Genomic DNA, 12372 nt, shown 5'->3' on the forward strand with positions numbered 1-12372 from the left:
TTGTCCTAAGCCTATTTCAATAAATGAAACAAAATCTAACAGATGGAAAAATATTTTATTCCTGCCAGATGGCAACACCTTGCTGACTCTGGTTTGCCTCAAGCTAAGCAGAATTGGACCTTTTTAGTATTTGGATTCTACTCAAATGCTAACTCCTCAGGTGATACTAATGTTGCTATGCAGTATTCTCTATGTAAGTGAATACTCAAAGATGCTGTAATAGGTATTTCCAAAAACCTTACAGATTCAGGCACTGAAAAAAATTCCAGAAGGCGGCAGTGGCATGAAGTCACCAGCAGTTAAGCTTGACTCAAGGAAGACTTTACTGTATGAATGTCAATTATTAAAGTCATTAACTTTTTCAGAATGTGAACAACACCCGTGGAAGGATATATGGATTGATCTTCAAAGATCACCGTTTCGCCTTTTGGAAAGCCATCAAGACCTGACTTTTTACCCAGGCACTGGGATAGAATGAGGACATCTGGAGCTGACTCTGGGACATCCCAAGAAAAAGATTGAGGTGCCGGGTTTTGTTTTTGTTTTTTGATTTTATGGTTTATGATTTTATAGTTATTGGTTTTATTTTTGTGAGCTGCCCAGAGTTGTGTTTACAATGGGTGGCCATACAAATCTTTTAAATAAACAAACAAATAAATGTAACATTTACTCACCACTGACTCTACTCAATCCCTGGATTACATCATCATATACTGAGGAGAGGAGGAGGAACAATATCCAATCAGTGTAGAACATACTGCTATGTGGTATTCATATGAGAAAACTTTAAGTTGATCATCAAAAATCCCATAATAGTTATTTTAGAAAGCCTTACAGTTTGTATCTCTCCCTTTTGTATCTACCTATTGCGGTCTTCATAGAGGTAAAGAACATAGATAAGCCTAATGAGACCAGTTCTGGCTTTGCCTCTGATAAATTATTTATGTCTCAAATTTGTAGTACTGCCCATCTCCCCCAAAAGAGGGACTATGAGCAGTTATGTCTCATTGATGATTTTGATAAATCTCATTCATCATTTGCTGCCTTGCCAACCAACAGTGCTGCTATTTTACTTACAGGGGGTGCTAAGAGTGGAAGACAGCAGCAGTCAGATGAACTGTAGAAGGAACACAACATTTGAAAGCCAACCAGCAAGGACAAAAGTAAAACCATCTTAGCAGGAGCAGTAACTGGACATTATCAGAGAACAATACCCACAAGGCAACTGCTGCCTCAAAGAACAGAGGTCTAAACTGACTTTTGCTCATGAGTACAGCCCCCTCAAAAAGTAAAGGATTTGGGGGAGTATCTTTTTTTTTTAACTCTACATTTATAAAGTAGGCAGTGCAACCTGGACAACAGCTGTGAGTTTTAATTGCTACTGCTAATACTGCTGCTGCTGATAGTTTCATTAAGTAGGAAGTACTAGCCCAAATAACGGCAGGACAATTTGTCTCAAAAAGAATAGAGCTGTCATTCTGAAACATGGAACTGTTGGAAATAAGTGAAACTTTCTGATGGACATTTTTCTACTGTTTGAAATCAGTATATAATCTCAAAAGTATATAGGTTCATGACTGTAAAGGTGTGCTCACACACCTGCTCATTTTCTGGGATACATCCTGAGAACACTTGGTATTTTCTCCAATTTGGTAATTTTCTCCAATTACCTTTATTTTCTTTTAAAGATTAACAAACTTCCCCCATCCTGTTTTCTCCAAAGTTTGTCACTATGCAAAGAATCACAGGGCTGGAAGCTCATTAGGTGGCAGATGTCACCATACCCTCAGGAGAGTTTAGATGTCAGCAGCAGAAGGGAGAGATTGGCGTTGTAATTGACCTTCCAGCCAACTCATTGATGAGTAAGCTTCTTTGTGGTTGTGAACCTATCAGGAGCCAGAGTAAAGCACTCTAGGATGACAAATGTCAAATGACTTATCCCTCCATAGACACTCCTCCTTCCAGGAAAGGTGGCTATGGTGGGTGTTGAGCTGTAATTGTCCTGTAGAACAAACTGATGCTGCTGATAAGGTCTTTCATAGAAAATTGCTGTCAAGTGGAAACCTGTGAAAAGTATTTTTGCATGGTACTCCCTTCTTGCATGGACTGTTACTTCATGTCACATACTAAACTCTGAACCTGGATTAACCAATCCAGTTCCTGTGTTCCATACCATGCTCTGTCCAGTAAACCATTCTATAGTTTCATGGATAGCCTGGTTCACACAATAATGTGACACAATGGCTGAGTCTCCTCAATGCATGAATTACAAATAACTCTCTCCATTTTAGCCTAGCCTAGCTTAGTCTATATATATCAACAGACAAACGTTGATAGTTTAGTCTATACGTACCACACAAATGCCACTCTGAAATACTGTAAAGTATTTTAATGAGGTTGCCACAAGTGGCCGTGCTGCCCACCTCTAGCCTTTATCAGCTTGTTGCCCTATGGATGTGTTGGGAATAAATGCAGCCCTAAGACCCTATTAGCTATGAATTCAGGGAGTTAGAGGCCCCAACATAGCTGAAAGGTGCCCAGCTTTTCTAAAGCTTGTATTTTTGTATATTCTTCATGGGATTTAGAGGCATTGGAAAACAGGCTCATCTTGTGAGGTGCAACCAGAATAGATGGAGAGCTCTGATAGCAAGTTAGGGGACCATTATGAAGAATGAGGGATCAGCAAATATGTTGCTATTTTTCTTCCCTCCTGAATTGTGGAAGGATTGCTAAGGGGTTTGTGTGATTGCAGTATTATGCATGTGGATGCATGAGTGTCAGCAGTTCTATGTGGTTCCAAGATGTAGGAGACAAAAGAGACCCAGTTTGGTCTAGTGGTTAAGGGAACGGGCTAGAAACCAGGAGTCTGTGCGTTCTAGTCCCACCTTAGGCATGAAAGCCGGCTGGGTGACCTTGGGCCAGTCCCTCTCTCTCAGCCCAACTCACCTCACAGGGTTGTTGTTGTGGGGAAAATAGGAGGAGGAAGGAGTATTTGGTATGTTCCCTGCCTTGAGTTATTTATAAAAATAATAAAGGCAGGATAAAAAATCTTTAAAAAATGCAAACCAAGGTCAGGGCAATGCTCAACCAGATTCTACTGGATTTCTGGCCAGTGGTCCCTGTAGGAGGGGGGGGGGTCAAAAAGGTCAAGCTAATGGTCATAGGAGCATGATCAAAGCCCCACCCCTTTTATATACCTGCAATGTCAACACTTGTGCTAAAAAGGTGGGGCTTCTATCATACTGCTGCAACTGTCAGCTTGACTTTTTTTTTATCCCCCCAGGGATGCCACTCTGTTTCTGACTCTGTTTAACAATGATTGACACCCCTCCTGTCCTAAATTACAGTGCTAAAATGAAAAATGCTTAATGGTTCCTAGGAATTGATTTTTATTAGAAGAGATTGTGAACTCTGTTCAAATATGGCACTGAAAGAGCAGAATTCTAGACACATCATTTTAAAAAATGGAAGTGTTTTTCTCTGGCACCAAATTCTACCTCAGAGCCTGCAGTTGTTTCTCTCTCTCCATCTCTCTCTCTCACATACACACAGACACATTCACACAAAGTATCTTATGACAACAGCTGCTGAACAGCATAGTTTTTCACAATGTTGTGAATTTTGTGAACAACTGCATTATAATCCCTAAAACTGGCTTCAATATGTTTTGAAAGAGAGAGAGAACCAGATAGGCAACACAAAGAATGTTCCCATTCACAAAGTCCCTCAAAATGGGGGTGGGGAGAGAGACGGAGAGAGAGAGAAAAAAAAGAGAAATGCTGACCTCACAGCCCTTTTGCTCTCTGAAGTTTCTAGAACTCCCCAAAATGGTAAGCATTGCCCTAGCCACCAAAAGGTTGTGCCCTTCTTGCTGTGCTTGGTAAATCTCCTTTCTCCATCAAAAGTCAAAAATCCAAAGGCTGCCATCTTTACTTTTAAAGAAGGGAAAATACTTCTTCATTCCTGTGGCTTCAGTTTCAGAAAACTTCTGACGCTTCCTGCTGCAGAAGTAGACAGCTAGAGTTCTCCAGCCCAACCAGCATGGCCAGTGGAAAGAGATTTGTGGCGATGGCATTCAGAATATCTGGAGGGCAACTGGATGACCACTTCTAGTCAACGATAGCTAAAGGAAACACTTTCCCATGATTTGGTATAATTATTAACCATTCACTTGGTCAAAATGTAGTATTACCTTTCCCTGATATATCAAGGTCAGAAATATCCTGGCCTCTGTCATCTGACAGTGTTGCTTTATATTCACCCTGGTCCTTTTTGGACAGCTAGAAGTAAAATATGGTAACATTATTATGACATAAAAATTAACGAAATCCATTTACAGACAAGCTAAATTTCCTCTATCAGAAAGCAAATCTATTTGAATTTTGCCTGAGCAGAAACGACATGAGTGGATCCCCAGTGTGGGCATAGCAAGTTGAGGCAATTATTGTATTCATATTTTGACACTTTCAGGTTAAAATGAACTAAGCTGTCTATCATACTTTTTAACTCAGAAGACATCCTAAATGAGCATAATCTATATAAATCTCAAATAGCTTGATAAAGCTCAGAGAACAACTCATTTTGACAAAAAGGCAATCAGGGTATTAAATGCTTAAACAGAAGCATTTCTGAACATGTCTTCTCAGTTTCTGTTTACATCCATTATTATCCATTTTCATCTAAAATGAAGAAATTATCTAGCAATTGCCACCTTTTAAATAAAGTAGATAATGCATCCACAAAAGCTTAAGCATAGTTACTTGGAGGCCTTGAAATCAACAAGGTTTTTTCTCAATAAATTTAGGGCAAAATCCAGTAAATACTTTTGGTCCCACTGATTTCAGTTCCAGACTTGAGTATAAACTTTATTTTCCCAGTGAAATCAATTGATAACATACTGTATGTCACTTTGATTAGATCATATCTGTAATTAGGACTGATCTGAGAAGACATGAACAGTGACTTCCTTCCTTCCTTCCTTCCTTCCTTCCTTCCTTCCTTCCTTCCTTCCTTCCTTCCTTATCCAAATGTCAAATGTTTCAAATGAAGTCATTAAAACAAAGCAGTGTTATGTAGGAGTTACAACATATAGTAATCAAAAGAAACTGCACATATTGAACAAAACCAGAATTCTAAAACGTTGGGAATATCTAGAGATTTGCTAAATAGGGTAAAGATCTTATTTAGTTCTGTTAGCTACACCTTTTTGATAAAGAGGAAGCTAAAAGTCAGTAAAGGAAAGTTGTAAAAATTAGTTAAAGGTAAAAGGAAATCATAAAGCAAATAAAAATGTTTCTGTACCACTGAAGAAAGAGTATCACAAAATAAAGGTAAACAACAACTAAGCCTGAGACAGATTTTCAGAGAGTTGAAAGAGGTGTCACACTACTCTTTTGCCTCTTTTAAATAGGCTTTAGAATGTTTGTTGTTTCAAAAAGGCAGGCAAACATTTTGACACAATTAAAACATGGTTCTCCCAGTCTGGTTGGCTTTAATAGGCAAGTGCATCATTGTTATTAAAAGTCAACTTTGGTAAATTCTTCCATTTTCTACCTGCACTGAGGGCAACAGCTTTATCCACAGGTAGGAGGGGAAGGCCATCCATGCGTTTACATATCAGTCTTCACTACAAAGTTTTTTTAAGTTCCAGAAAATATCTTTTGTTAATAAATAACTTAAAAAAGTGTTTTATACAGATGGCTGGCATTTGTTTAAAAACATAATCTGAGCATGCATTTCAATGGGAATAGGAAATACTGAGTATCAGCAAGGATGGAACTTCTATAGATCCAAACTATCCAGGAAGTACAACTCTATGATTCTGAGCTACCCAGAGCCACAATTAGGTCTTGTCCTTTAGCCCTCCATTGTACCTTACCTTTCTAATAGTCAGGCAGCAAATGCCTTTCTGCAGGTCAGGTGGCTCTTTAACATCCACCCCAGCATCATCTCTGCACCACTTAAAAACAGTCTCCTTCTTTGTATTTGCCACCTGAACAATGACAACAATAAAAATAATGAAAAAATCCATTCCAAGAGCCAGTCAGTCAAAAGAAAGCCTACATTTTTTTTCCCATTTTGACTTCAGGTGGAAGGGAAGGAATATCTGTGTAGCAGTGAATAAAGACACCATTCTTATTTTAAAAACTGCATTCCTGCACAGCTGTGTAGATGTGCACGGGACTGCTTCTCTCAAAAAACAACAACAAACTTCTGGAACTAGAGTATTGCAGCATGGCTTGTGAGGTATGTTCTGTGCAATCTTTATTTTAAAAATCAATATTCCTGCATCTCTGCATAGATGTATCTGCAGTTACCAGATTTAAAAAAAAATGATGCTTGAATCAGCAGGTGAGTTCCTACTGCCCCCCAACTACAGTACTGTTTTGTGGCTGTTAGTAACACAAATAGTAAGGTACACATGGTCTTTCAAGGATCACCTGCTTGTCCTACAAATACAGTTCAATCCATTAATATGTGCACTTGATCGTGTTATAAAGGCAATGGATATTGTTCTTTATTCATTAACACAGCTCTGCCAGCAGCAGTTTTGTTCAGAATATAGATATGACCATGGGTCTGAGACTAACCACTGCCAAACAGAAGGTGGGAAACAGACAGAAAGTGAAACTCCCCCAATTCTGATAATTAAAGGACCGAGGAAAACCTGTGCCTTCTAAACTTTAAAATAAATGTAGGACTGAAGTAAGTATCTTGGTTAATTCAAATAAGGTTCCTTTCAAAAGTATTACAGTATATTTTATACAGTATACAGTATAAAGTATTATTGTGTGTGTGTGTGTAGTATATATAATATTGCATACTTTCAAGAGACATTCAGCATTAAATACAGACAGAATTAACACTTTGGAGCTGCAATCTGGTATAATTTTTTTCCATTGTTCCACTGTATTTAATGGGACTTGGTTCTGAGATAATATGCACATGATTGTACTGCAATCTATTTAAGCTTGATTGGCACAAGCTCACATTGGATTTGAGTTCATTTGACTGTTAGTTTGCTTTGTTGTTTCTGCAAGCAGGTCCAAAATACAAAATGTTTCATAAATAGAGAGCATACCTTTGTTTTAAATTCACACTCTCATTGCAAGAGATGACATTTGTGCCCCTTTGGAAAGTAATTTTATTAATGCATCCAAAAATAATTGTTCACCTTACACAGCAGCAGGACTTCACATTCATCAGAAACTTTCCAGTGCAAATGCTCCTGAAAATGAGGACCTAGGAGAAAATATGATAGGCATGCCATATTTAAATCTTCCATCATTTCAGAGAATTAATAAATATGACAGGAAAAATAAAACTGGAAAGAGATTGTTCGTTAAGTGATCACACCTAGTTTGTCCTTCCAGCCAGTGAATGAATGGTCATGTAAGGAAACCTACATATTAAATGAAAGGAATCCTTGGATTTATGGGCAGAGAAAGTATGTAGGATTGGTTCAATTCTTCAGCAAAGATAAATATGTGTTTGAGAAATGTTAGCTTTCTGTAAGAGTGTACCCAGATTCATTATTCCAATATCAAAAAGAAGTTAAAATGGTAATCTCACAACCAAGGTGCCTTTCTGGGTACATTGAGCAGGATGTCATCATATGCTGAATACTCATTTATCAACTTTTAGAAGCTCCTACAGTGATGAAGGCACCATGGTTCAGCATGAAAAAGAAGACAGCTCAGCATATGAATGTTGGTCTTCTCTCCTTCCTTACTAAACACATTCTAAACTCACTCAAGTTAGCCCTGAACTATGAGCTGAGGCAATGCTGGGTCTCCTTTGTATCCCAGAAAGTCCCTCTGGCAGGATCCCAAGAATCATGAACCTGAATTCATTGCGTTATTTTCCCCTGGATTTGGGATGCCTACATTATTGCAGGGGTGTGTATCAGTATGCTGAATGTCAGAAACCCTGGGTAGTTTCTAGAAGTTCTGTTAGAGCAGAATCAGAACTACTGGTCCAACATTTCTGAGAGCTCCTGATGTTTAGGACGGCACAGGAGATAAACCACAGGTCATGGGGGAAATAAAAGAGGCTCCCAGTTATTGACATACAAGAACTGAAACAAATGTATGGTAGATGTTCATGGTAAGTTTTGGAATGGGAATAAAATAAAGCAGATGAACAAACTCTGAGGTCCCAGGATCACAAAGAACCCCAGAAGCCTTCAAATACCCCAAAACATTGGATTGTCAATAGCTTGTAATTTTTTGTGTGAAAGACCAGGACAATTAATGAACACAGGACTAGAGAGTAATCATATTAATTATAAAGCTTAATGAAACCAGAAAAAGTTATATTTTGGTCCCATCCAACAGTTTCTACATATTACTCAAAGGCCAAAGACAATCCTCATTCTGGGAAAAAATGCATAATCCTGGATTAAATTATGATAATTTATCATTTATCTTTACAAAAATATCCACAAATAGAATATTGGCTTTTTTAAAGTACAAAACTCTAAGCAAAATGTAAGTAGGCATAAATATAAATACATTTAGATAGATAGACAGACAGACAGACAGACAGACCTCCAAAATATAGGGAAAACTAAATGCATGTGAGACAAGTGAACAAAGAGAGAAACAGAGAGAGTGCCTAGTATTATTTTTTGCTGCACTGAAAAAATGCTGATTTGGGACCACATTTTCCATATTCTGCATGAAGCTCCTGTGTTTTTAGGTTTTGTCTTCCCCAAAAAAAGTTTCACAGCAAATCGTAATCCAATATTATTGTCACTAAACTGCTTGCCTTAAGATAACAATGGGAAATGCTTGTGTGGAGGCGGAGGGACACTGAATGTATTTACTATAGCATGGACGTATGTCAGAAATTAATCATAAGGAATATAAAATTGACAAAAGAATATAATCCAACCAAGTTAAATACAGCATATGGGCCATTATTGTTTTCTTTTGTGGACCCAATTGTGTAAAGCATTTATTATTATAAAGTTTTGTGTAAACTTCACTAATGCCAGTGTGAATTAAGGATATGTATTATTTTTACAAAATGTTCTTGCCCTCAAAGAAAAGAAAAAGAAAAACCCTCCTTCAGTTGTTCCCATTTTACCTTGTTTTCTGAGGAACTCCTTTCTCTGCAACTCGGCTTCAGCCAAAATAGCCTTAAAAGCTATAAAGAACACAAAAGGAGGAATAAATTGATCAATCAGATATTCAGAAAGATATAAAACTTGTTATCATATACAGTCCAAGCCAAAAAGTTCAGGCATCTTACCATCACCAATGAGAACTAAAGAAGATTGACTCTTGGCTTTCCCATCTTGAAGCTGAACAGTATAGGTGCCTTCATTTTCAATAGTAAAGTGGTCCATAACCATCTCAATAATGCCAGTTGCATGGTCACACTTAATCCTATGTGTCTGGAAATTAGATAGGTCAAATGTGATCTCGAGTATAGGAGGGCTACAGCTGAGAATTGTCACAGAATGAAAGAAGCCGGCAGAGTGACTGAAATTTTGGATCCAAAATTAAATCAGTGGGAATTACAACTACCATAATCTGTGTTAAGGAGTAGACAGAGTTTAAGAAACTGTTCTTAAAAATTGTTGCATCTTATGGTTTGTATCTATGGGTCTGTCCACATTATCTGCCAGTTCTGTAATAGCAGGGCCTCTCCAAAAAAAAAAACAGGTTTTCCCAATCACTATCTCTGCACATTTCTTGTTTAGACAGAAGGTACGAAAATCAAGGCTTGCTTCAAATGACTATCAAAATGCCCCAGACTCCATTTAGACACTTGCACAGCAGGAAACTGATTCGTACATATGCTCTACATCCTTTGTTTAATCTTAGGTATGTGTAAAACAATCATAGCTATGCTGGTCCATGGGGGAAGAAATCCACAACTAGATGAAGGCCACATATAATTGTTCCCAGGTAGGATATAAAGGAAATCTGTCAGGAATCCTGCTGGGAACAAATGTGGATTTCTAGTGAATCTGTGATAGGACAAATGCTACCAAAACCAAAAGTGAGTATTCAGATGAGGCTGTAGAACATATTACACTCGGGGCTTGGATGAAATCTGCTGCTAATACAGAGAAAAAGCTGGGAATCCTACCAACTCCTAGATTTTAAAAGCTATTCTGTCCCTAAATTGATACAGAAAACAGAAATCTTAACCAGGAGTGTTCATGGGGTGGGGTAACCAAGGCAAAATGGTGGATACAACCAGGTAATCAAGGTTCCACCCCTTTTTAACACACACTGCAAACTTCACATAGGTCTAGCATTGCTCGCTCACACCCACCATTTTGACGTCACTGACCACCCTCTGTGGGAGCCTCTAACCTTAACTGTACCCTTTCAACGCAGGGATGGGGAAAGTCTGGACCACTAGGTATGGCTGAGTTACAATGCCCAGTAGACCTTGCTGGAACAGCCAATGAAATCGAATGTTGCGAGGTGTAATTCAACAAGCTATGGAGAGCCATAGGTTCTCCATCTTAGCCAAAAAGAAGCAATCTGTTGTTCATGCAGTCTTAGCATATATATTTTCTCCTCTATTTTTAGCCACAGGGCATGAGATGAAAACTGTCAACTAGAGAAATTAATAAAATTAATCTCTTTTAATGTTACAATAATTATTTTAAAATATATGTATATATTTCCAAAGAAAAGCAAAAGAAACATGTTCCAGTTAGAGTCTTGTTGGAAATTATCTATTTTTGTCCAATGCCAAGAAGAAAACCATATTCTTTCAATGATCAGCAGCTGTCTGTAGGCAGGCTTTATTGTATAATTAAGTTTCTGGCCATTGCCATTATGCAATGAGATGAAGTTCACTGGTTTTATGGCAGCCAAAAATACAAGCTTTTATGTGAATTTCTACGAAAAATATAATCAATCTCCAAATGCAAATGTCTCCTATGGTTTGCTAATTAAAGAGGTAAAATAATATATGGTACTGTAAAAAAAACAATGGCTCTGATGCCAAAGCTTTTATAGCATTACTAAAAATACAGAAATCAGAAAAGGAAGACAGATTGAGAGATTATTCACGTTGGAAATGCAAACCACTACTGTCAGTCAGGATTAGGACTCCACTAAGGATATGAAAAGTAATCAAGTTTCTAATGGAGAATGTTTCCTGTTTAGACCTGTCTCTATATAACAGAACAGTGAAATGAAATGAACGGATATTTCATAAGGCCTGGAAAGCTTTTCATGTAACTAGCATTATAAAACCTCTTCTGTACAGAAAAAGGAGGAAATGTGTGTGCCTTTTAAATATACTGGTGCTACTATGACTACTACTATATGAATATTTAATCCCAGGCATGCACTGGGATCTAGGAAGCAGCACTAAGCTGAAGAAGCTAAGCAAGGTCAGATGGAGACAGCTATAAGCTAAACTGAGAATTTAGGGGAAAATGCCTCAAAACACGGCAATCCATGTCCATATTGTGGGCAAGAAAACTACATGACTATGTCTCTGAAGTCATCAGGAAAGGAGACTTTATTTGGGTTGAGAGGAGGGTTCAGTTTCAAAAACTTGCAATCTGTGTTATACTCTACAAAATGGGAAGAGGATGAATGAAAGGGAAATGGCCCAGGAGGTTGTCCTGTGAAACACAGAGGGAAGCAGAATAACTTGCCACTTGTAGTAGAAGCAAGAGTGACTTCTTCTACAATGTATTTAAGAACTGGAGACAGCAAATGAGGATACCAAAAGCAAGACTGTCCCCTCTTTATTAAAACAGTGATTCACGCTTTAACAATACTGCTTTGCACAAAGTTATCCATAGAGGCGACCCTTGGAAGGCAATAAAGGAAACCTATACAATATAGGAATGGGTCCATTATGGACTAATGCGATTGCCCTCCATCTTCAACACTTCAGGCTGCCCACTGCAGAAGGTATGTCATAGACTATCAATAAAGAAAAGTTACTAGATGACACGAAGGATAGAAAAATGAAGCTGGATGCAAATGTTCAACCTCTCTATTAGCCAATTCCCACCAGGAAGGTTCAGCATCAGCACCTGATATTTTCAGGCATGATCCAGATTCCTAGCATCCTACCTAGTGTCCTTATTTAAAGCACATCCTCCCAGTCCTCCAACAAGAAATGATTAGTTTCCCACATGTTCCCAAGGCACATTGCTCTGGGGCATTATGGGAAAGGTTATGTCAAGAATACTCTTGCTGTCTGCCTCTGCTGTACATTCACCAAAATGAAGAAAAGGCCCATCAGGCCTTTCTACAGAGGTTCTTTGATAAGATTTTGCTACTTCCCACTCCTAATTAACCATCAACTTTATGTTTATAGTACTACTTCCTCTATCCTGACTTTTTTTTTAATCTGTTCAATCGTGTCTGATTCTCAGAG

General features: G+C 38.1%; 1 protein-coding gene across 1 annotated transcript in view; it reads right to left on the bottom strand.

Moving 5' to 3' along the window:
* Positions 1–12372, bottom strand: part of MYOM2 (myomesin 2) — a 91009-nt gene that overhangs the window by 12486 nt on the left and 66151 nt on the right. The window contains exons 25-30 of the mRNA XM_063313833.1: positions 9256–9400; positions 9091–9150; positions 7175–7242; positions 5879–5992; positions 4193–4280; positions 675–713 (exon numbers count right to left, since the gene is read on the bottom strand). Of these exons, the coding sequence (XP_063169903.1) occupies positions 675–713; positions 4193–4280; positions 5879–5992; positions 7175–7242; positions 9091–9150; positions 9256–9400 (514 nt within the window). The remainder of the gene's footprint in view (positions 1–674; positions 714–4192; positions 4281–5878; positions 5993–7174; positions 7243–9090; positions 9151–9255; positions 9401–12372) is intronic.

The sequence above is a fragment of the Candoia aspera genome, chromosome 1, assembly GCF_035149785.1.
Source record: "Candoia aspera isolate rCanAsp1 chromosome 1, rCanAsp1.hap2, whole genome shotgun sequence".
Lineage (NCBI taxonomy): Eukaryota > Metazoa > Chordata > Lepidosauria > Squamata > Boidae > Candoia > Candoia aspera.